Raw genomic sequence first — 26,389 nt, 5'->3', positions numbered from 1 at the left:
GGGAACATTAGTTGTTATGGTAAGCAATCCTTGGAATTTAAAATATATACTTATGTACAACACCATGTTAAATAGAAGTAACTTTGCCCCACAGCCTGGAGTGTCAGAAACCTGTCTTGCCAGATCACATATTTTCAATTCCCCTTATCTAAACAGGGAAGGGTGGTGTGATTTCCCACATTGCCAGGACTCTGCCTTCTCATCTTAGTGGAGCAAGAGGAATTTTAAATGAAAGCTAAAAGTGAAAATTAAAAATAAAAAGAAGTTATTAGCAGATTCAATACCCCTAAGTACTGACCTATAGCCTCATAGCAATCCCAGTCAAAATTCCAGCACTTTCGGTAGAAACTCAAAAGCTAATTCTGATATGGAAATGCAAAAGACACAGAACAGGTAAAACAACTTGGAGAAAGAACAAGGTGGATCACTCACACTACCTGATTTCAAGACTTATGTTTATATCACTATAGTAAGCAAGAGTGTAACAGTGGCAAAGGATAGACAAACCGATCAATGGAACAGAGCAGAGAATCCTAAAGTAGACTCACACAAATATGGTCAATTGAATTTTTTTATTTTTATTTTGAAGAAATTATAAATTTGCAGAAAGTTGAAAAGATAGTACATGGAGACCCCATGTACCTTTTCCCGATTTTCCCTGACCCTCTGATTACACCTTCATAATTATAGTACAGTATTAAAACCAAGATTTTGATGTTGGTTTGATGTGTGTGTGTACAGCTCAGTGTCATTTTCTCACATGTGTACATTCCTGGAGCCCCAGTACACTCAAATGCAGAACTATCCCATCACCACGAAGACTTCCTTATTGCCACCCTGTTTACAGTCATACCACTTCCCCTTCCTCCTATCCCCAAGCCCTGAGAAATGTGAATCTGATTTTTTACAAAGGTGCAAAGGAAATTCAATGGAGAAAAAATTCCATTTTCAACAAATGATGCTGGAACAATTAACTGGACATCCATATACAAAAAATGGAACCTCAACCCATACCTCATCCCGTCTAAAAAAATTAACTCAAAAATGAATCATAGATCTATAAATACAAACTTATATGTAGAACATGTTTGTAATAGTGGAACTACCCTATGGAACTTGGGGGAGGAGGGAAAGGAAAAGAGAATGACACAGCATCAATATGGAAATACATACATCTGTGCAGGCAGAGGATCCAACGATATGTATTGAATGCTGTTGACTAGTGGGGGGTGGAAGGGAAGGGGTAAGGGAGAGTAATGGAAGAATAACTGATCAAAGTAAAGTATACTCACAGGGGGGTACATCTAGAAACCTCTTTGAACATTGACTTAGCAATTAATAATGAAAGACAGGACTGTAAAATGGGTGCAGTATGTCAGGAGGAAGGTGAATGAAAGAGATGAAGGTGAGGGAACACAGTTAATGGACCTCAAATACATACATGAAATAGAACAATGAAACCTCTTGCAATTGCTCTAAGTGGGGTGGAGAGAGGGTTGGGGGAGGGGGGTGAGCTAACCCATGTACAATGTAAGCCCATTCAGAATTGTCACAATGAATGCTCCCTATACAACGAATATATCCAAATAAGTAAATATGGAGAGAAAAAAATGGATCACAGATATCTAAATGTAAAACTTAAAAAAATGTAGTATAATAAGAAATATGTCTGGTCTTTGTCCCAGGTTTCTGGCATACAGTTCCTAAAACCCTGGGAATTTCCCGAGTGATAATAGTATCTGTTATTATACCCTATTGTAGCAGGGAGGAGGGCCAGAAAAGAAACATACAGGCTGTGTTCTGAGACAGGGGAAGGGATAGCAAAGCAGACAGATAAAACTTAACGAATTCAAAAGGCTTTACTTATAGCTACCAGTTTATTATAAAAGTTATAACTCTGGGACGGCCAGATGGAAGAGCTGCTTACAGCAAGGTATGGGGCAGGGCAAGGAGCTTCCAAGCCTTCTCCAGGATCGCTACCCTCCCAGCACCTTAATATCTCAATAACAGAAACTCCTCCAATCTCCTCTGGCAAGACTCTTTATAAGAGCTTAACATCCAGCTTCCCTTAGGGCTGAAAGTTCCAATCTGTGATCGCTTGGTGACAGGTTCATCCTCAGGCTATTTGGTGACACTTACCCTAAGTCACCTCATTAGCAGAAAGTCAGGTATTACCAAAATGGGATTATAGTGTTGCAGGAATCTCAAGTTGAGATACAGGACACTGAGGCAGTTTGCAGGAAGCAACATTTTATTGTGCTAGCACAGACCCAGTGGACTCATGTCCAAAGGCTGAGCCATGAGAACAAAGAGTTCTCACCTTATATACCCTTGCAAGCAGGTTTACAGAAGCAAAAAGCAAAGCGCAACCCACATGTGGCTGCATGTGACTTCATTGGCTATTTAATTTCCCTAGTGCTATTAGGTGTCAAAAAATGTGTGCAAGTAGAGAATTTCTGAGCAAGTCAGAAAACTCATAAGGCACAATTTTTGAGTTAGGCAAACAGTTGTAAGATATGACACCAAAAGCATGACCCATTTAAAAAAAATTGACAAACTGTGCTTCATCCAAATTTAAAACACTGCATAAGTCACTACTAAGAGAACAAAAATAGAGCTGGGTGTGGGGATGCACCCCTTATAAGTACTGGGGTGCTCAGCACTCTGGAGACTGATGCAGGAAGATTTCAAGTTCGAGGCCAACCTGGGCTACAAATTGAAACCTTATCTTTAAAAAAAAATGAAAATGTAACCCAGAACTGGGGGAAAATATTTTCAAGTTGCCTATCTGACAATGACTTACATCCAAAATATATGAAGAACTCTTAAAATTCAACAATAAGAAAACAACACAATCAATAAAGGCAAAAGATTTGAGCAGAAGCTTCACCCAAGAAGATACATGGATAGAAAATAAGTACATGAGAAGAGATTCAGTATCGTTAGTCATAAGGGACCTGTGAATTAAAGCCAGAGTGAGATAACACAATACACTTAACCAGAATGGCTAAAATGTGTAAAAAATTACCCTTGTCTTTGCCAAGGCAGCAAAACATGAAGCAGCTGGAATTTTCACACACTGCTGCTGGGAATGCAAAACAGTAGACACTTTGCAAAAGCAGTTTGACAGTTTCTTCTAAAGTTAGAGATATACCTACTATATGATCCAGAAAAATCTTGCATGTGAACACTTACAGCAGCTTTGTTCTTAATTGCTGAAAACTAGAAACAGCTGAGATGTTCTTTCCTGGTGACGATACAAGGAAAGAACATTTGACACGTCAACAACATGGATGGAACCCAAATGGTTCATTATAAGCAACAGAAGTTTAACTCAGAGGCTGCTTAGTGTGTAAGTCCATGTATCTGACTCTCGGGAAAAGGCAAACTGTGGGCAGGGGAGGCAGATCCGTGGCTGCCAGTGGTTATGGATGGTGAGGAGCTAGACTACAAAGGGGCAGCATGAGGAAATTTGAGGGGTGATGGAACACTCTGTTTATTGACTGTGGTGGTGATTAAATAACTCCACGCATTTGTCTAAACTCATAATCAATGCACCAAAAAGTTGAAATTACTGCATATAGATTAAAAAGAAATTTCAAAATGAGCTGAGTGCCTGTGGCTTACACCTGTATTCCTAGCTATTCAGGAGGATCACAGTTCAAAGCCAGTCCCAGGCAAATAATTCATGAGACCCTATCTCAAAAGTACCCAACACAAAAGAGTTGACAGAGTGGCTCAAGAGGTACAGCACCTGCTTAGCAAGTGTGAGGCCCTGAGTTCAAGCCCCAGCAAAGCAGTCTCATCATAAAGAATTTTTCTGCTTTAATCTATACAGAAGTAAGAGTATTTTATTTTAGTTTTAAAATTCTATATAGGAAAGGGAAACAGCATAATAATTCTGCCCCTCAAACTCACAGAATGTACTGAGCATGGAAGCTTGCCCTGAAAATAGTTGTTGTTCAGCCAACCATGAAGCCAACTGGAACTGTATCCCTGTAATTCCAGTACTCAGGAGGCCAAGACAGAAGGATTGTAATTTTGAGGCCAGCCTGGAGGTTGCCTGGCTCTAAAATAAAAAAATTAAAAAATATTCTGTGTTTCCTTAGATTCTGTATTTGCTTATTTGCCATCTCTTCTCACAAGATTAATTATACAAACTATATTTTCTTATTTTCTTGTTTGTGTTTTTTCTTTTTGGTGGGACTGGGGTTTGAACTCTAGACTTTGTGCATGCAAAGCAGGCACTCTACTGCTTGAGCCACACCTCCAGTCCTTGTTTTCTTATTTTCTATATTCTTGATGCTCTGACATTTGTGGCCTCAATGACAGGTCAATGACTGACCCTGCCTTGTCTAGTCACTGCCTACAGATAGCTAAGCGCTCAGCAGGGAGCACACCTTCCATAGGCAGACCAGCCAATCCCAGTCCCAATCCCTGCCACCTCCTAATTAAACACACAGATGATAATTTCCCCTGTGTACAGACATATGTGTCTATATACACAACCACAGGAGGCGTGCTTTATACACAATCAGGGAATGACATACCTTTAGCCAAATAATCAGTTTAAACTCCAAACTTCTTTAGCATGGCAAGAAGCAATTGGCTAGTCTTCATTTCTGAAGGAGAAGAAAGCTAACAAAGGTTATAATAACACGTCAATGGCTTCTTAAAAGTTACTTCTTAGTTGGACAAGATGGCTCACGCTTATGCTGTTAGATACTCAGGAGGCAGAGATTAGGAGGATTGCTGTTCAAAACCAGCCTGGGGCAAATAGTTCTCAAATAGTTTTGAGACTGGATCTCAAAAAAAAACAAACCATCACAAAAAAGAGCTGGTGGAGTGGCTCAAGTGGTAGAGCACCTGCCTAGCAAGTGTGAAGCCCTGAGTTCATACTCCAGTACCACCAAAAAACAGTTTTTAAATCATCATTTCTTCCCCAACATCAGTTATTATTACTTAATTCAGGAAAACTGATTAAGAAACTCATGGCTCACAGCTCCCTTAAACATTCAAGTATTTTAAAAACAAGTATTTAAAATAGAATGGGACAAATATTTTTAAAAATTTTTGTCATTGATATAAAATGATATCAAAAGAGAGAAAATAAGGATGAAGACGGAGAGGGAGAAAAAGGAGAAAAATCTCATGTCTGAGATGCCAGTCTTTACTGAGATGGGTTAAATATTCTTCCAAAGCAATTTTAATTAAAATTGGTTTTGATTTTTTTGAATAGATAATATGTGCAGAAAATAATAAACTCAAATTGAATAAGAGTATTTAAGGGCAGGTGGAGTGGCTCAAGTGGTAGAGGGCCTGCCTAGAAAGCGTGAGGCCCTGAGTTCAAGCCCCAGTACCACAAAAAAAAAAAGGAAAAAAGAAAAAGTATATTTAAGTTAAAAAAATCTCCCCTTCTGACCCCCAGGCTTCCAGTTCTACATCCAGGAAGCAACCACTATAATAATTTTCTTGTGCATGTTGCATGTCATTTCTGAGGTGACCTTGCGCATAAGCATATAGATGCCCCCTTGCTTTATTCAGATGGGTACATACTGCTCTCCCCTTGCTTTTATCCCCACTTCAAAATATATCTTAGATTGGGCTGGCAGAGTGGCTCAAGCAGTAGAGCACTTGCCTAGCAAACGTGAGGCCCTGAGTTCAAAATGTATCTTCAATGGACTGAAATTTAAGGCACTGGGTGTGAACTTGTGAATTCTAGAACACATACACACACACACCTATTTGTGGGAGCATATACATGTGTACATACACACGTATGTGTATATTATTACAAATTCGGAAGTGTGTAGATGCACATATGTGCTTATGTTAACAGCTTCTGTCTGCTGAAAAGGCCTAACAGCAATGACACCCTGATTGTAAGAGCACATTTACAGCCAGACCTTACCTGACACCATTCAACACCAAAAGGAACCTACAGAGAAAAGCAGCTGATTACAATGCTAGATCAGGGAATGTACAAGACAAGTCTAGGTCATAATAGGCCAGAAAGCAAGGAAGTACTAAAAAAAAAAAAAATCACAAGGACATAGGAGCCAGGTTACAAGGTTCCCACTGACCAAATCTGGGACAGTTTGAGCACCAAAATAAGTAAGAACAGTAATGAATTAGAAACTATTCAAAGAAAGAATCTGGAATGACAATCCATAATAGGCGAATAAACAGGGGAGAAAGTGGAGTATCAACTCCTGATTAGTAAGTGAGAGTGCTGGAGCTGGAACATCATTATTTTGCAATGCATATTAAGATGGTCTCACGGGCTGGCAAGAGTGGCTGAAGTGGAAGAGTGCCTGCCTAGCAAGTGTGAGGCCCTCAAACCCCAATATTATCCAAAAAAAAAGATGGTGTCAGGCAAGAATCATCAATGAATATCTAAGAGGAATTTTCTAAGGGATAGGGTATTTACATGGTCTTAAAGTATCTCTTCAAAGATTAAGTGGTAGTTAGTTGCAAGGCAAACAATTCATTTAGGAAACAGGGCAATACCTTGACTTGGAGATAAGAATTGACATCACCAGCAAGAGGTAGATGTGTACTGTGGACCAGAAGGTGATATCCTGAGAAGGCTGCAACAACATTTAGGTAGCATTCCACTGCCCAGTCCTAGCTGGATCATGTAACCACATATGCATATACATATATAATCCAAATTTTATATGTACAATCTGTTTGTATATTTATTTATTCTAAATATGCAAATGCACATACATTGTAATACATATTCAGTATATATAAATACATACAATTACTCTAAATGTACATATACATTACAATACATGTTGCAGTGCCCTTCCAAAAAAATCATATGGCAAAACCTAATCACCAAGGTGATGGTTCTGGAAGGCGGGACCTCTGGGAGGTGAGAGGTCGTGAGGGCTCCTCCTTCATGCATGGGATTAGCATCCTTAAAAAAGGAATGGAGGAAGTGGATGTGCCCCCTTGCTTTTTCATTCTTCTGCTGTGTGGGGACACAGCAGTTGCCTTTTCTGGAGGACACAGCAACAAGGTATCATCTTGAAAGGAGGCACCAGGCTCCCAACAGACACCAAACCTGCCAGCATTTTGCCCTTGAATTTCTCAGCCTCCCAAACTATGACAAATAAACCTCTGTTCTTCAGAAGTTACTCAGCCTATGGTATTTTTTTAAAGCAGCACAAGTCAACTAATAATACACACAAAAAATGCCTAAATATACATCTATTATTCTAAATATACATAAAGAGATATGTGCGTACATAATGTATTATATATACATAATATGCATACATATGCGTATGTATATGTAAAATATATGAAAGGATTCAGTTTAGATTCAGTAGTGGATTTACTTGTCTCTCTTAATTTAAAACATATCATAGGCTCTCTTTATCTTTTATGATATTAACATTTGTGTATTATATATAGAGCTATATATATACATGTATACATATATATATACTAAAATTTATATAAAGAGAAACAAATAATAATAATCAAATAGGAGTAAAGTGATAACAACATGTTAGTGAACCTGTGTTGTTCTTTAGCCTACTCTTATTCTCACAGCTTCTCTATAAATTGAAATTCTTCAACTACTGGGTTGAAGAACAAAACCAGAACTTGGGAGGTGAGGCAGGAGGAGCTCAAGGCCACCTGCCTACAGAGTGAGCTCCAGGCCAGCCTACGTTACCTAATGGGATCCTGTAAGAGAGAAAGGAGAGAAGGAGAGAGAGACAGAGAGAAAAATTGAGAGAGAGAGAGAGAGAGAAAGAAATTGAGATAGATCACTGAGCGCAGGTGGCTCAGGCCTGTAATCCTAGCTACTTAGGAGGCAGCAATCAGGAGGATCATGGTTCAAAGCCAGTCCAGGCAAATAGTTCATGAGACCCTATCTCAAAAAAAAAAATAAATAAAAAACCAATATGAAAAAGGGCTGGTGGAATGGCTCAACGTGTAGGCCCTGAGTTCAAATACTAATACTGCAAAAAAAAAAAAAAAGGAAGAAAAGAAAGAGAGAGGAAGGAAGGAAAAAGGTGGGGAGGAAGGGAGGAAAGGAAAAAAGAGGAAGAAAGAAAGAAAGAAAGAGAAGAGGGAGGGAGAAAGAGAGAGAGAGAAAGAAGAGAAAAGAAAGAAAGAGAAAGAAAGAAAACAGCAGGGAGGAAGGAGGAAAGAAAGATGAGAAGAAGGAAGGAAGGAAGGAAAGTATTTCAATTAAACATTTAAAAGATACATATTAGAAACAGTTTTTCTTTTTTTTTTGAAGTACTAGGGATTGAACTCAGGGCCCTGTGCAATCTAAGCAAGAGCTCTGCCATTGAGCTACACCCTTGGCCTCAGAAAATCTTCTATGTCATTCTGCAATTATTCATTTTCCCTGTTTTTCATTTTTCAAATTAAAATCTAAGATGTGTGAACTTTAAGAGTATTACTAAAACACATAGATTTTAAAAGCATAGTTCAATTAGTTCTGATAAATGATACACACCACTCAATCACCGCATAAAGCATTCTTCCCCAGAAAGTTCTGTTGTGCTTCCTTCCAATCAGCCTCTGTCACACCTCACTCCTAACAGCAGCCACCGTTTTGATTTTCCATCACCACAGCTAATTTTGGCCTGTTCTTGAACTTTATCATAGGGAATCTAAAGAGCATGCTCTGTAGTGTCTAGTTTCTTTTTCTCAAGAGAGTATTTTTGACACACATCCATGTCGATGTGCGTATCAGTACTTCATTTCTTTTCACTGCTGAATTACTCTATTATATATACACGTCAGTTTCTTTATTCATTCATGTATGGATAGACATTTTTGTACATGTTCCCTTGGGACATATGTTTTCATTTCTTGATTGGGTCATAGTTTAGAAGTATGGCTACTTTATAAGAAACTGCCAAATGTGGCTGTACCATGTCTAATTACTTTCATTGGGTGCAAAGTATTTCATGGATTGGATAGACCATAATTAACCAGTTGTCAGGCACTTAGTTATTCCCAAACTTTCGCTATTACAAACAACTTGGTAATGAATGTCATTGTCTGTGAAGCTTTGTGTACATGTGTGTCTGTAGAACAACTTTTATATGTACATCAAAGAGTGTGTACATGCCAGTTTTCTATAAGTACTGACAATTAGTCCTTCATCTTGGCACTGCCACTCTATTCCTACCAAAAAACGTATGAGAGCACTTGTTTCTCCATATCTGTTTGTAAATGATAGGTAAAATTTTGAAACTTCTAATTTTAATTTTCTCTTAGGAGTATCATAATATTGTTTTAAACTCTCACTCATTATAGTTATGGCACCCTCACATTTTAGAACCGTATTTTCTTTCACCTGTACACTTTATCTTCCTCCTTCAATCTCTAGTCTTAGATAGCACCCTCAGATTAATATAACTCTTGTATCATTTTGTCATGTCACCTCTCTACCAGGAAACCTTCTCGGTGTCCCCACTGCCTACTGAATAAAATCCAGACCCCCTGTCCTTACACTAAAGGCTTATTCCATGGATCCTATCTTTTTTTTTTCTCAAAAAAGATTATCCTCTAAGTACTCAAACAAAAATGAGGATTCCCAGGGAGCTTCCTGCTCCCACTCCTTTACATTGACAGCTCCCTGAACCCAGAATGCCCTCCTCTCACTTTCCACCTGCTAAATTCCACTTTTCCTAGAAACCCAGCTCAAATGATATCATCCCTAGACAGCCTAACACAAGAAGAAAAGTCATGCTTACCGGCACTTTCATTTTAAATTCATCTCGATAGTATTTAATGCCAATGTCAGTGAATGTCCTCTGGATAAAGCAAGAAGGACGAAGGATGAAGATGAGCTGCAGGTTTCCTGGAAACGCTACCTGCAACATCGTGAAACGTGTCAGGGAGAGAGAAAATGTCACATTCATTACCAAAACCTACTTTGGTCTTCTCTTGCCCAAGATCATAGAAGAAAAAGTCAAGGGGACACCATGGTTGCCAAAGAATCAGAATAGCTGTCACAGGATTTCAGAGCCAAAAGAGATCTTAGAGATCAGGTGGTCCAAATGACTCATTTAAAAGTAAACTAATAAAGAAAGGGTGTAGGAGGGTGAATTAAAAAAATAAAACAAAATATAAAAAAAGTAAAAAACACATTCCTGACCATAAAAATAATTCACACTACTTACAGAAAAATTGAGAAATTAATAGAAGTATACATTAGAAAAAGAAAACCACCCATGATTTCATAGCCATATTTAATATTTCAATTTCTTTAATTATAGTCTGTTTTCTCTATTTAATCCTTTCTCATGGTTAAACTCATACAACAGATATGCTTTGTAATCTGCCTTTTCACTAAATATTATACCATGAGCTTTTCTTCCTGCTATTAAAAAATTCTTTGGAAATCTTTTATGGGTACACAATTTATTTAATCAATTCCTGTTTTTGCAAATCATTTAGGTTTCTGATATTTTTACTATTATAATTAACATTGAAATGAACCTATTCATATTTTGGAAGCTTTCCTTAAAAGAATTTATATTTCAAGGGTCCTAGATATACGTTATTGCCATGTTCCCTTCAGAAAGTGTTATTCTCACCTGAGGTGAGGCCCTGAGCAATGAGATATATAGCCCAGATTCATAGAACTCCTTAGTGGCAGAGTTAGGAACCCAAGACTCCTCTTGCCCGTGACTTTCCATTCTTCATTAGGCGCTTGTCTCCTAAGGTGCTTGTTAAAGGAAAATAGGCTGGTCTTTAACCCAGACTATTCTGATTCTTTAGGACTAGTCTGAAGTCCTGCTATGTGCACTTGAGGAGATAGGTAGGTGGATTTTGAGGTCCCTTCATGATGCATCTTTTACACATAAAGCAATGAATGTAATTCGGGGACAAATTAGGTTCAAGTATTAGATTATTCAGGTATTGTCTATGGTCCCCAGGAAACCAGAACTCTCTAGAGGCCAGACCCCTGGAGTAGTTATAGGCATCAGCCATGGTGGTAGTTATCTCAAAGGTAAATCCTATCACCATAACTAATGGACAAAGCAATCCATGCACCGAGGGATGGGAGTTCTCCCTTCCCTATCTTTGAAATGCAGGCTCTATACAGAAATCCCTGTTTTGTGGTGTTGTGGCAGGACAAATTAACTGAGACATTTGTGTACCTGGGTGAGGCTCTAATGTGGTTTGAGAGGGCCTCTGTGGGTACACTTCTGTACATGTGACTGCTATGTAAGTGGGTGTCAGGCTTCAGGGTCCCTCTCCCACCCCCCCACTTCTGCATATTTCATTCCCACCCTCTGCCAGTCCCAAGTGCCCCCAAAGTCTGTGCTTGGTTAAAAATGCTAGTGAGGCTGGCCATGAGTTGTCCCTGCCTGACCATGTGGCCAAGTTCACAGGTCCGAAGTCTTGACAGAGGAGGGATACATCTGCTTGCTGAAAGCTAAGAAATGGGAATCAAAATCAAACTAATAAAGAAAAGGAAGCCCATCCAAGGTTGTATGACTTAATGCCAGGTGCCAGCATACTTCCTTCAAATCTAGTTTTGCCACAGTCTTTGTAAATGTGGAAAAAATTATGTGGATATTGAAATGAAGACTGTCTTAAATCATGTCACCCCCCCACACACACAAAAGTACCTGGGTACAAGCAGTTTGTTGGGCGAGGTGATCCTGACAAGCACAAATGGTGGGGGGGATAACAATGCAGAGAGAGCTGGGGTAAAAGTGAGGGATTATTGCTATAGCAAGAGGTGCTGAAACGGTGTAACTTTTGTGTTCAATGCTCCACAGAATTCCCTTACTGTGAAGCAGAGACACTGAGGTATTCATCCACTAACTTCTATAACTCAACGGTTGCAAGTTACCCCTGGGTATGAACTGCCCAGCTGTCCCTGCCTGGCCCTCTCCAGTGACCGGAGAAGTCAGAGAGCCTTTGGCATGCTCAGAAATCCACAGGAGACTGTCAAGTGGCAGAGAGGACATGAATGGGAAGCAACAGCACTTGCTACAAAGGCTCTCCCAAAAATCAACATAATATAACTGCCTTTATCCCAGAACTTTGCTGTGAAATAGCTGAGTAGACAATTTAAATGACTTTAATCATAATAGCATGAAACTCAATATTTACAGCAATTCGTGTCAAGGATGCTTTTATGGAGCTCCACTTGTCCCTCCGTCTGTCGATAACGATGACAAATCCAATGCTGGCAGCCTCCACGCTGCAAAGAAGGGGGGTCAATGTCAGAGATTAGTGAGACCCAGGAGTTTGGCATGGTTCCCAGAGCAAAATGCACCCTCTAGCCTCCACAGCACTCTAGGCTCACTATGTGAACATCCTGCCCAGCACAAGCAAATAACTGGGTCTGATTCCCCCAACAAAGGAGTAACTCCCTCACTTAGTCTGAGCCTGACAGCCTCAAAAGAACACATACATTCTCTCAGATTCTTTCCAGGACTCTGTCTCTAGCTGAAAATACATGAAACACCAAAGGAAGACATAAGCTTATGCCTGAGGGAAGAAACACGTCAGCTGAGCATCATGTGTCCTGTGTAAGCAGATGGTCTTGAGGTTGAACTCTTCCCTCTGTCCACTCCTCAACCATTTGGGAAGCTATCAAAATCCTTCCCTAAGAGTCAGTCCTAGAGGTGTTCAGAAATAACAAATGCCAATGGGAAAATGACCCCCTTCCAGTGTATAGCCATACAAACAGACAAATAGACCATGTGCATGAGAAGATATCCTCTCCATTAATACCAGAAGGATCCCCTCAGATAACCCCCACAAAATTCTTACAAAATCCTTTGAAACTGAAGTCCTAAAAGTTAAAAAACACTTTCTTTGTCTCCTTTATGGACACAAAGAGGAAAGAGCAAGGGCTCTAGAGCCTGGCTCAACTCCCAGTGCTGTGCCTTCCCAGCACTGAGATATTAGGAAGGTCACCTATATCTTCTAAAATGCAACCACTTCAATCAAAGTACAGAGTATTTCCATGAAGAGTCGTTTTGGTTTCTTTTCTATCAATTGCTCCATCCCAGTCCATCGCTTCTTCCTCTTACAAGGAAACCACTATTTTGACTTTTATTGTCAGTTAGAAAAATCACAAAAACATTTGGAAGCTAAGCAGCCACCTCTAAATAATCCATGGATCCAAAAAGAAATCAGAAAGGAAGAAAGCATCTTTAAATGAATAATAACAAAAACACTCTATCTTTGTGTGATGTAGCAAAAGTAGTGCTTAGGAGAAAACTGTAACTTTAAGTACTTACTTAAGAAAAAAGGAAGATACTAAATCAGCAATCTTATATTCTATCTTTAAAAGTTAAAAAAGAGAACAGCAATTGAACCCAAAGAGATGAGAAGGAATGAAACTATAAAGAAAAAGAAAAGCAAAAATAAATGAAATGGAAAATAGAAAAATTCGTAGAGTTCCAATTTAATTCCATGGTATATGGAGCAAGCTTTTTCTCTCGCTCCCTTGTTGGAGCAAGCTTTCTCTCACTCCTGGTTATTACTGAACCTAACTGGGGCTAACTGGGGGCAACTTGAGATGCAGAAAAGACACAAGATAGACAGACAGACAGCAAGTGGGATCAGGTGTGTTGGGGCTCAGGTGAAGATGCACAACCCTCATTGCTTCTTTTCTCTATTATTCTCTTCATTTACTCTACTTTTTTTCTCTATCTTTATTCTTTAAGGCCTTACTCCTTTACAAGTCTTTTTTTTTCACTTATTATTCATATGTGCATACAAGGCTTGGTTCATTTCTCCCCACTGCCCCCAACCCCTCCCTTACCACCCACTCCATCCCCTCCCTCTCCCCCCCACCCCCTCAATACCCAGCAGAAACTATTTTGCCCTTATTTCTAATTTTGTTGTAGAGAGAGTATAAGCAATAACAGGAAGGAACAAGGGTTTTTGCTGGTTGAGATAAGGATAGCTATACAGGGTATTGACTCACATTGATTTCCTGGGCATGTGTGTTACCTTCTAGGTAAATTCTTCCTGATCTAACCTTTCCTCTAGTTCCTGGTCCCCTTCTCCTATTGGCCTCAGTTGCTTTAAAATATCTGCTTTAGTTTCTCTGTGTTGAGGGCAACAAATGCTATCTAGTTTTTTAGGTGTCTTACCTATCCTCTTACAAGGGGATTGAACTCTGATCACATAATAAAGCGAAACCTTGCTTTTAAAGTCTTCTTTTCTATTCTTTAAAGTCTCTTTCCTTAGACTCACTCCCCCCACAATTTCTCTTAGCTTTTCTTTAGCATAATCTCTCTTAAAGTCTTTGCCCCCAGGCTTGCCCTATCCCATGTTCTCTCTTTAGCTTTCTTAAAATCTCAGCCTCAGGCTTGCTAGCAATTCCCCTTTAGAATTCTCCTCCAACAATTCTTTTCTCTTCAGCAATCTTGTGCCTTCAGCAATCCTTTTCCCTTCCAAAGCCTCCCATATCAAAAAGCCTCTCTTCATCCAAAAAGCCAAAAGCCTCCAAACCCAAAGCTCCCAAAGCAAAAAGCCCCAAAGCAAAAGCCCCCAAAGCAAAAGGCCCAAAGTAGAAAGTCTCACATCCTCCTTCAGTGAGTCTTTTATACCCAGTGGTAAACAGGGTGGAGCAGTGGTTCTTGGAAGGGCATGACATTGTAACAGGAGAAACCTGATCACTCCTGCTTCTCTGAACATAAACAACTTAGGAGAAGCAGCTGTTCTGCGTTTTCCTCTTCTGTGGCTGGGGCTGTGCCAATCTCAGCCTACAGATAAACATCTTAGGAAAAGCTGTCAAGCTACATCTCACCTTGCTTATGTCCAGTTCTCATAGGCTTCTCGTAATCTGCTCTCCACCGATATACCCTCTACAACTCCAATTCTTTACATTTTTCTTGAGATTTGGTTTATAGACTGATAATGGTCTGTACCAATAAATATCCATGAACATTTGAAAAGAATGTGTGTTCCACTGTTGTTAGATATGGAGTTCTTCAAAATCAGGTATATATTCTCACAAAGTTTTTGTTTTCTTGTTCTACCAGTTAAAAGGAGTAACAAAATCTTGAATTCTGTGGATTTATCTGTTCTTATTTTAGTTCTATCAATTTTTCTTTCTTAAAGATTTCTACCAATTTTTGATTCTTTTTTTTTTCCAGTACTGGGGTTTGAACTCAGGGCCTATACCTTGAACTACCCCACCAGTCCTTTTCTTGTAATAGGTTTTTTCGAGATAGGGTCTCAAGAACTATTAGCCTGGGCTGGCTTTGAACCATGATGCTCCTAATCTATGCCTCCTGAGTAGCTAGGATTCAGGTGTTAGCTACCAGTACCTGGCTGATTAGTGTTTTTTGAAGCATTGTTACTGCATGCATGCACATATAGTAATGTTTAGAATTGTTATAGCTTCTTGATAGATTAGTTTTTTATCTTTATGAATCATTTATCTCTGCAATGCTCCTTGTTCGAACACTACTTTTTCTTATAACCACACTGGTCTTCTTATGATTAGTGTTACATGCTGTATCTTTTGTTATCCTTTTGCTTCAATTTATCTCTGTTCTCATGTTTAAAGTGTATCTATTGCAAACAGTATATTGGCACTATTTGCCTTTATTTTATTTATTTATTTATTGTTTTTATTTATTTATGTATATATGTATTGTATTTTAAAATCAGGGCCTATTCCTTGAGCCACTCCACTAGCCCTTTTTTGTGATGGATTTTTTTGAGATAGAGTCTCACTAACGGTTTGCCTGAGCTGATCTTGAACCGCAATCCTCCCAATCTCTGCCTCCTGAGTAGCTAGGATTATTTGTCTTTTAAATGGAATGGTATCAACCATTTCCAGCTAGTGCATTTATTAAGATGGTTAGATTTAAATCTGCCACCTTGCCACTTGTATCATCTGTGGCATGTCTCTGTTTCACCTTTATTGACATCTTTGGAAAGGTTATATAATTGTATACTTTATAGAAATTATAACACAATTTAAAAACTCAAAGAATTAAATAAATTCAAGATGTGAAAAAAAATACTTTAAAATTCAAAAACGAAGACTTGTCCTTGCGTGCCTAGTATGTATTGGGCATTGATCACAGGGGATCTAAGAATGAGCAAAACAGTTCTGTATTTCTAGCAAAAGAAGAACTGATGCTAACATCACACAATGATTTTAGGTCATTATAGCTACTACTTATTGAGCTCCTACCATTTGTCAGACATACTTACTTTTTATCTCACTTAAACTTATGAAATACATATTACCTCTACAAATGAAGAGACAAAGGCTGATCTCTCTCTCTCCTTTAAACCAAGTAATCTTTGGAGAGGCTCAGCCTATACAATATAATATGCAAACACAGACTGTTCTTTGACTATGAAATAAGGAGCTGTCAGCACACAGGGCCTCCTCGGCCAAAATGAGAGCAATGAGTCTCCTCTTACCTCAATACAGACTAAGACCCAAGCCCAAAGCATCCTGGTAAACAGAATGTGGGATCTTCCAGGGCTCTCCTGACATAATTCTGTATCAAACACAATTTGGAAGGAAGAAATGAGTCGTGACAATGACTTTAAATATAGCCTTCCCATAAGGTGTACATGCTAAACAAACATTCAGTAATATCCAAAACTATGGGTTTATTTATTTCACCATTTCTTGTTCAACAAAAGCGTTGAAACTTCAACTTAAGCCAAATGCATAGGAAATGGGGTTTCTGACCAATGTATTTCTTTGGATAACATTTGGCTGTTTTAATCTCTATTGCTCTTCTTAATACTAAGGTCCTATGACACACCAGACAGCTGTACAAATACTATTTGACTTGATCCTCACAACCACTCTAAGGTTAGTGATATTTCCATTTTATAGATAAGGAAACACCCTGAAAGATGTTTACAAAAATAAATTCAACAAGTCAGAAAGAAAAAATAACTTTCCCAAAGTCAGGCCCCATATGCAGAGTTAAGATGCAGTCTTCCAACTTAGACACCAAAGTTCTTCCCACAAAGTTCATGTTGTCTTGTTAAGGAAAGTATTTTAACAATATATTCCTTCCTTTTCCAATCTTAGTAGCTCCTCTATAACAAATACAGTTGACCTTTCATGAAATCAACCTGAATATCACCAAATATAAATATGTCAGTGTATCGTTACATTAATGTGCTCTGACTCCAAAGCACCAGAGAAATTTTGCAGTGAATGTGGTATTTATTTTCTTAATCAAGTTGCAATTAGTACATTTTCCTATAATTTGCCTTTTATGGTAGGCTAGGTATAGAAAATACTTTTTAACTTAAATTTTATTGCACTGTCAAATATGGTGACAAACCATCTTATTTGCTCCAGACTCATTTCCTGGGACACATTTCTTTTGGGACTAAATCTGACAGAGTCAGGAAAACCAAGATGACTGTGAACACTAATTCAAACACCTAATTCCAAGCACTGTGATGACTGTTACTGGCACACTGTCTATGGGGCTTCTTACTGCAGAAAATCAAGCTACTCTTTAGGATCATTTATGTTTGTTGACGATTACTCTGTGGTCTTCACTGGATGTAGGTGAAAAACAGAGCTCAGGGTTGTTCCTAATGTAAGAGTTAAAATGGTCAGCTTATGGTATATTCTTTAAATTGTTATTCAGAAATAAAAATTTTATAATACTTTCCAGTCTTGTGCCACTCTCTTGGCATCTCATCTACAAAATGGTGCAGCAACACAAGTTCATCTCAAATGCTCCTTTAGACTTTAACATCCTATGACTTGATGACTTTATGTAGTGACTTGAACTCCCTAGGGATCATGGATGTTCTACAAATTCAGTTGATCATTTTCATAGAGTTTGGAAGAGATTATGAGATACAATCAAATTAAGTATGGAAGACATGGGGGACAATTTAGTTTAATGTTTTGCATATCTCAGACTCTTCATTCTACCTTCCCCAAATCTCAAACCTCACCTCACCTTATCTTTTGCTATATTCCTCAAAGCCTCATCCTGAGTGGAGAGTTACTTTAGAACCAAAGTCTTCATTAGAATGGACTAAAGGCTATGCACTGTGGCACTGTCTCTGATTATGGTATTTCCTGCCCAAACTGGTGAAGGGAATCAGATGTGCTCTTCCTGCACAGGAAAACCAGCAACAAACAGTGCATTGAGGGATGGCAAAAGCTGTTGAGTGACAGAAGAGCACATTTACACAGCAATGTGCATCCATCCTGCTTCACATACCAATTCAAAGTTAAAAGAAAAAAAAGAAAGACAGATCACTAAAATCTGATTGAATTATTCGGCTACATGAAGGTCTATTCAATGATGTGCTGATATTATCATGTTTTAAGAAGGATTCCCACTTCAAAATACACACTGAACTACTAACAGACAAGGTGATATCAAGACAATAATGGAAGCAAATGAGGGCAGAGACACAGGTAAAATACAATTGGCCATGAGTTGCATTTGAGTTCAGAGACTTAGATTTTATTCTACCGGTCTTTTAAAGACAAAAACCCACCCAACTCTCTTGGGTTATTTATGAATATAAAGTTTGGAGTATAGAAAACTGAGATTTAAGGAATTGACTATACTGCTTCATAGAGTAGACAATTCTTAGGGGAAACTTCCTCTTTAAAAGGGGAAGGAATGTGGTCAATGACATGGTTTAGTCCCTCAATGATGAAGGAACTCCTCCCACATTCCTGTAAGATGCCAAAGCAGCTGCACAGACCATCCAGTAACAGGGCATCCATTGGCTCAAAACCAACCTCATTCTTTGCCCAGCTGCCCAGAGGTCAACGTGGCCCTGTCCCCCATATTCCTTCTTAATTCCACATTTCAAATTCCATCTTCCCTCCACCCTTTCTTAATGGAGAGAGAATCAGGCATGTTACTATTCATAATGCATTCTCTGTGAGACTGCAATGGGAACAAAATCAACATGAGTATATAAATTATGAAACAATAACAGAAATTCAAGCATATTTTCAGGTTTTTCTACTGTGCATAGTGATATAAAATGTAGAGGTGTTTAAAGTACTTGGTATAAAATGCTTCTAGATCATCTCATGGATTCTAGTCCATCCACACCAACACCTAACACAACTCCCTTTAAGTAAAACTGATTCCTAGAGTTAAACTAACTATTTGAAAAATGAAAAAAATAAGGAGATTCTGTGGGGAAGAAGATATAAGTAACGTCATTAGAAAGGGTCAGATCTTTCTGGGACTGTGGACATGAGCAAATCCTCTTTCTAATGATGCTGACCTTAGAAAATGGAGGGAGGGTGGTTCTTGAAGGCTTCTTAGCACCCAAAACAGCCTCACTGTTGAAGCAGATGGGAACAGAAAGCAGAAAGAGCAGAGTAACTAGTCAGAGCTCTTTACAACAGAGCTACTCAAATCTAAAACCAACTACAGTCACCTGAAGATCCCATAATTCTGACGCAAGGAGACTGGGGAAGACCCAGATCTTACAACTTTAATGAGCCTCCAGGTGGTGTCCATCCTACAGGCTGCATGTGGAGAAGTCAGCACAGTTGCTCCTCCCCACTTTATGAACAGACAACAATCAGTTGTGGCATTTGCCCCCCCATCTGATATTCTTAAGAGCATCTTCCTTTTCAAAGCAGGTTTGCTTAGAGAGAGCCGAGGCTCTGTGTTAAAGCTAGGGAGAAAGCAGAGCAGGACATGCAGAAACATCAAACCCACGAAAGACTAGGAAGAATAGGAAGAAAGCTCATTTTTCTAGACATGAAATTGACTTAAAAACTGCATCTAGAATAATTATAACAAGTAAAAGTCCAAGCCAGGCACAGTGACCCACATCGGTAATTCTATATATTCAGAAGGCTGAGGCAGTAGGATCTCTCAAACCCAAGAGTTTGAGGCCAGCCTGGGCAAATAGTGAGAACTCATCTCAAAAGAAAAGAAAACAAGTATTCCTGCTTAAAAGGAAATCTATTCATAGGCCCCCCACTCCCTGTTTCATTGTCCTGGCCTCAAACTCCTCCCATTCAAGTGAAGGATGTTGGTTAAACAGACCTACCTAATTGCAAAGGAAATCCAAGCCAAACAATAACATTAAAATATAACCCTTCATTCATAATGTGAATAGGCAGCCAAAGGTTTGCTCAAATGAATAAAACCAAAGCATCAGAGAGAAAGATGGAGGTGAACAAACAGAACAACCAACCTAGAAACAAACAGAAGGGAGCTTTCACACTTTTTCTAATTAGTAATCTCAGACACCGGAAAGAACATTGCATCCATAACACAAAGACAGCCAGTTATGAAAAAAGGAGCAGTGATAGAATAAGAAATTCTCAGAAATTAAACCTCAGGTGACAATCAGAACCTAAAAAATTATAGAAGTGTTAAAAACACATGACTGATGATGAAATTAGTAATCTGAAATTAAAAGTATAAAAACAATAAAAATCCCATGGTATTTAATATAACAAATAAAACTGTTAACAGATTCTTGCTAAGAATTAAATAAAGAGAGGACTTCTGGGAGCTGAGCAAAATCTGAATCTTCATGCATTCTCTCTATTCAAATCAACAAAAAAGACTAACTAAAGCCACACAAATCCCATGCCTTGAGCATAACTAAAAGTCATAGAACACTACAAACTTCAAGATACATGGAATTAGATTTAAAATAAACAGATGCCAGTTTTCATCAGAACTATGTTTTGAGCTCTTGCTTCCAGATTTTGCAGGAGCTAGTTGTGCCAGGCAAAGAGGCCATCCAGGTAAAACACTCCTCGGGGTGGGGTGGGGGGAGGGGGGGCGGAATGTCCACCCTAAGGACAAAGATGCTGACAAAAGTGCATCGGGGGGAATTCCAAGATGGCGGCTAGAGGTAGGAAGCAGAAAGCGACCCTCCTATAGTGAAATCTTGGAGAGACGCTGGAGACACACTTTACAGGCATAATCACCGAGAAAAGGCATAACTTTGACTCCTCCACATCTCCAGCCGGCGCAGAGAATCTCCACTTCACGTTAAACGGAGAACCGAGGAGGCCCCCGGGCCGCCAGTGGCCGGCGCCCATACGGCTTGGGAAGACGCGGACCAGGTGAGCTTCGCGGTACCGCGGTTCCCCCACAGACAAGCCTGGGCCAGAGCAGCATAGCCCCCTGGACAGACTGACCTCCACCCGGGAAAAAAAGAGAAACTGAGTACTAAGCAATAAGAACAGTTAAGACACGCTGGAAAGAGGGTGGGGCGCCCTGAGCACTGAAGATTGGGGGAAGGGAATCCTTCCCGGGGCTGTAAATAAACGAGCCGGGCGGGCCGGAGAGGCTCTGGCGGGAGTGGGGCGTGCCCAGCAACCGGGAGCGGGGACGCTTGTGAGAGGAGGGAAGACCCACTTCCCACGTGAACTGTAAATAAACACGCAGGCCTGACAACGTGGGGCAGTGTCGCCTTTCCCAGTGCTTGGAAAGGGAAAAGCCTGTAGCAGAGGCCCCCCTCCCCCGCACAGGAGAACTCTGAGCAAACAAAGCCTGTGGGACCAGGTGAGTGCTAAGCTCACCCCAGAGATCTGCATAAATAACGCCACCAGCTACAGGCTGAGAGCAGCAGGCAGGCAAGCCACAGTTGCAGATACCACTCTCAGAACTGCCTCCAGACGCTTTTTTTTCTTTTTCTCCCTACCTTTGATGAGAGAACAACCGAATTACACCTGCAAGCCGAAAAACTTACTGAAACTGTATTGCATTTGAACTGGGGACACTTGGTGGGGCTTTTTTTTTTTTCTTCTGTGTGTGTGTGAGTGTAGTTTTGTTCTACTTTATGCATCCCCTTTGATGAGACAACTACAGAACAACATCTGAGGCACCAACTCCAGGACTGGAGATTGAGACGGACATCCAAATTATTAAGACTGAAATTGCATTGCATATAAACTTGGAAGTTTTTTGGTTTTTTGGTTTTTTTTGGTTTTTTTTAATTTTCTATTTTCCATTTTATTTTAATTCATTTTATAAATAGATATTACTTTCATATACTTATTTTTTATTTTTTTATCTTTGATTTTCAATCCTCTCTCTGTCACTCTATTGTCTGTTCAGCTTACTGTCGATTAGTACACTAACACTCCCTGTTTATACCTTTGAAACTCTCTTGTCTGATACCTTGTTCTGCTTTCTCCCTCTTGTCTGTATATTTGTTTTCCCCTTTTCTTTAACTTCTTGCTTTCCATCTCAGCTCACTCTTCCATTCTCAATATTACCATTGTTATTATTACAAGCTAGAAAATACTTAATTACACACAGTACAGGGACAGTAACAACACCAAGGACAATGACAGGAAGACAGAAAAAACAAGGAAACCAGTTTCCCCACAGCAAAAAATTAGTACAGGAACCAGAGGGGAATGAAGAGAACAGAAACTCAGAGCCAGACTCCAACAAAATGAAGATAAACTATGCCAAAGGACCCAATGAAGCCTGCAAGAATAATTTAAAAGAAGACATACTACAAGTACTCAATGAGAATTTCATAGAGATGATACTGGATAGGGTCAACCAAAATGTACAGGAGACACTCAAGAAATTCCAAGACAATAAAAATAGAGAATTTGAAAAAGCAAAAGAAGAAATAAAGGAAACCATAGAAGCACTGTATAAACACCAAAGTGAAAGAGAGAACACAATGAATAAATGGATAAATGAACTCAGGACAAAAATAGACAACAATAAAGAAGAAAACAGCCAGGAAATGGAAAACCTCAGAAAAAAGAACGAAACAGAACTGCAAAACAAAACGGAAGGCCAATCCAGCAGAATAGAACAAACAGAAGACAGAATCTCAGAACTTGAAGATGAAATGGTAATTAAAGGAAAAACTGAAGAACTACTAATTAAACAACTCAAGACCTGTGAAAAGAAAATGCAAGAACTCACTGACTCCATCAAAAGACCAAACTTGAGAATCATGGGCATCGAAGAAGGAGAAGAGGTGCAAGCGAAGGGAATGCGTAATATATTCAACAAAATAATAACGGAAAATTTCCCAAATCTAGAGAAAGATATTCCTATACAAATGCAAGAGGCCTCCAGGACACCAAACAGACCAGATCAAAATAGAACTACTCCACGACATATCATCATTAAAACAACAAGTTCAGAAACTAAGGAAAGAATATTGAAGGCTGCAAGAGAGAAAAAACAAGTAACATACAAAGGTAAACCCATCAAAATCACAGCAGACTTCTCAACAGAAACATTAAAAGCAAGAAGAGCGTGGGGTGAGATCTTCCAGGCACTGAATGAAAATAACTTCAACCCCAGGATACTCTACCCAGCAAAGCTATCATTCAAAATAGATGGAGCAATAAAAGTCTTCCATGATAAGCAGAAACTAAAACAATATGTGACCACAAAGCCACCATTACAAAAGATTCTGCAAGGGATCCTGCACACAGAAAGTGACACCCAACTTAACCATGAAAAGGCAGGCAGCACCAAACCACAGGATAAGAAAAAGCAAGACAGTAGAGAGTAACATCAAGTTAGGTACACACAATCAAACCTTCAAACAACTAAGATAACTAAATGGCAGGAATCACCACATACCTATCAGTACTAACACTTAATGTTAATGGACTTAATTCACCCATCAAAAGACACTGTTTGACAAAATGGATTAAAAAAGAAGATCCAACAATTTGTTGCTTACAAGAGACTCATCTCACCGACAGAAATAAGCATATGCTTAGGATGAAAGGCTGGAAGAAGATTTACCAAGCCAATGGCCCCCGAAAACAAGCAGGAGTAGCAATACTTATCTCTGACAAAGTAGACTTCAAACCTACATTGATCAAGCGAGATAAAGAAGGACATTCCATACTAATAAAAGGGGAAATAGACCAAAAGGGAATAATAATCATCAATCTGTACGCACCCAACGTCAACGCACCCAATTTCATCAAACATACCCTGAAAGACCTAAAAGCATATATAAACGCCAACACAGTGGTTGTGGGAGACTTTAACACTCCATTATCATTAATAGATAGGTCATCCAAACAAAAACTCAATAAAGAAATCCAAGATCTAAAATATGCAATAGATCAAGTGGACCTAGTAGATGTCTACAGAACATTTCATCCAACCTCTACACAATATACATTCTTCTCAGCAGCCCATGGAACCTTCTCCAAAATAGATCATATCCTAGGGCACAAAGCAAGCCTCAGCAAATATAAGAAAATAGAAATAATACCATGCATACTATCTGACCACAATGCAGTAAAAGTAGAACTCAACAACAAAAGTAAAGACAAAAAACATGCAAACAGCTGGAAACTAAATAACTCATTACTTAATGAAGAATGGATCGTCGATGCAATAAAAGAGGAAATTAAAAAGTTCCTAGAAGTCAATGAAAATGAAAACACAACCTACCGGAACCTATGGGACACAGCTAAGGCAGTCTTGAGAGGAAAGTTTATAGCCATGAGTGCATATATTAAAAAGATTGAAAGATCCCAAATCAATGACCTAATGATACATCTCAAACTCCTAGAAAAACAAGAACAAGCAAATCCCAAAACAAATAGAAGGAGAGAAATAATAAAAATAAGAGCTGAAATCAATGAAATAGAAACCAAAAAAACCATACAAAGAATTAATGAAACAAAAAGTTGGTTCTTTCAAAAAATAAACAAGATCGAAAGACCCCTGGCAAACCTGACTAAAATGAGGAGAGAAAAAACCCAAATTAGTAGAATCAGGAATGCAAAAGGGGAGATAACAACAAACACCATGGAAGTCCAGGAAATCATCAGAGACTACTTTGAGAACCTATATTCAAATAAATTTGAAAATCTAAAAGAAATGGACAGATTTCTAGATACATATGATCATCCAAAACTGAACCAAGAGGAAATTAATCACCTGAATAGATCTATAACACAAAATGAAATTGAAGCAGCAATCAAGAGTCTCCCCAAAATGAAAAGTCCAGGACCTGATGGATTCTCTGCTGAATTCTATCAGACCTTTAAAGAAGAACTGATACCAACCCTCCTTAAACTGTTCCATGAAATAGAAAGGGAAGGAAAACTGCCAAACACATTTTATGAAGCCACTATTACACTTATCCCAAAACCAGGCAAAGACACCTCCAAAAAGGAGAACTATAGGCCAATCTCCTTAATGAACATTGATGCAAAAATCCTCAACAAAATAATGGCAAACCGAATTCAGCAACACATCAAAAAGATTATTCACCACGACCAGGTAGGCTTCATCCCAGGGATGCAGGGGTGGTTCAACATACGAAAATCAATAAACGTAATAAACCACATTAACAGAAGCAAAGACAAAAACCACTTGATCATCTCAATAGATGCAGAAAAAGCCTTTGATAAGATCCAACATCATTTCATGATAAAAGCTCTAAGAAAACTAGGAATAGAAGGAAAGTTCCTCAACATTATAAAAGCTATATATGACAAACCTACAGCCAGCATTATACTTAATGGAGAAAAATTAAAACCATTCCCTCTAAAATCAGGAACCAGACAAGGATGCCCACTATCTCCACTCCTATTCAACATAGTACTGGAATTCCTAGCCAGAGCAATTAGGCAAGAAGAAGGAATAAAAGGAATACAAATAGGTAAAGAAACTGTCAAAATATCCCTATTTGCAGACGACATGATCCTATACCTTAAAGACCCAAAAAACTCTACTCAGAAGCTTCTAGACATCATCAATAGCTATAGCAAGGTAGCAGGATATAAAATCAACATAGAAAAATCATTAGCATTTCTATACACTAACAATGAGCAAACGGAAAAAGAATGTATGAAAACAATTCCATTTACAATAGCCTCAAAAAAAATCAAATACCTAGGTGTAAACCTAACAAAAGATGTGAAAGACCTCTACAAGGAAAACTATACACTTCTGAAGAAAGAGATTGAGGAAGACTATAGAAAGTGGAGAGATCTCCCATGCTCATGGATTGGTAGAATCAACATAGTAAAAATGTCGATACTCCCAAAAGTAATCTACATGTTTAATGCAATTCCCATCAAAATTCCAATGACATTCATCAAAGAGATTGAAAAATCTACTGTTAAATTTATATGGAAACACAAGAGGCCACGAATAGCCAAGGCAATACTCAGTCAAAAGAACAATGCAGGAGGTATCACAATACCTGACTTCAAACTATATTACAAAGCAATAATAATAAAAACAGCATGGTACTGGCACAAAAACAGACATGAAGACCAGTGGAACAGAATAGAGGATCCAGATATGAAGCCACACAACTATAAGCAACTTATCTTTGACAAAGGAGCTAAAAATATACGATGGAGAAATAGCAGCCTCTTCAACAAAAACTGCTGGGAAAACTGGTTAGCAGTCTGCAAAAAACTGAAACTAGATCCATGTATATC

At 38.8% G+C, this 26,389-nt stretch overlaps 1 protein-coding gene across 7 annotated transcripts in view; it reads right to left on the bottom strand.

Moving 5' to 3' along the window:
- Window positions 1-26,389, bottom strand: part of Mcf2l2 (MCF.2 cell line derived transforming sequence-like 2) — a 210,382-nt gene that overhangs the window by 127,494 nt on the left and 56,499 nt on the right. For 5 of the 7 annotated variants that reach the window (XM_074073657.1, XM_074073654.1, XM_074073653.1 and 2 more), the window contains 2 exons: window positions 12,115-12,205; window positions 9,738-9,857 (listed from right to left, as the gene is read on the bottom strand). The exons of 1 other annotated variant lie outside the window; for it this stretch is intronic. In XM_074073657.1, coding sequence (XP_073929758.1) covers window positions 9,738-9,857; window positions 12,115-12,205 — 211 coding nt within the window. Of the gene's footprint in view, window positions 1-4,550; window positions 5,337-9,737; window positions 9,858-12,114; window positions 12,206-26,389 lie in introns of those variants that run through there. One more of the 7 variants, XM_074073659.1, reaches the window with a different exon arrangement.

This window comes from Castor canadensis, chromosome 5 (assembly GCF_047511655.1).
Source record: "Castor canadensis chromosome 5, mCasCan1.hap1v2, whole genome shotgun sequence".
Lineage (NCBI taxonomy): Eukaryota > Metazoa > Chordata > Mammalia > Rodentia > Castoridae > Castor > Castor canadensis.
Note: the sequence above shows the minus strand (reverse complement) of the source record. Positions and strands in the feature narration are given on the sequence as shown.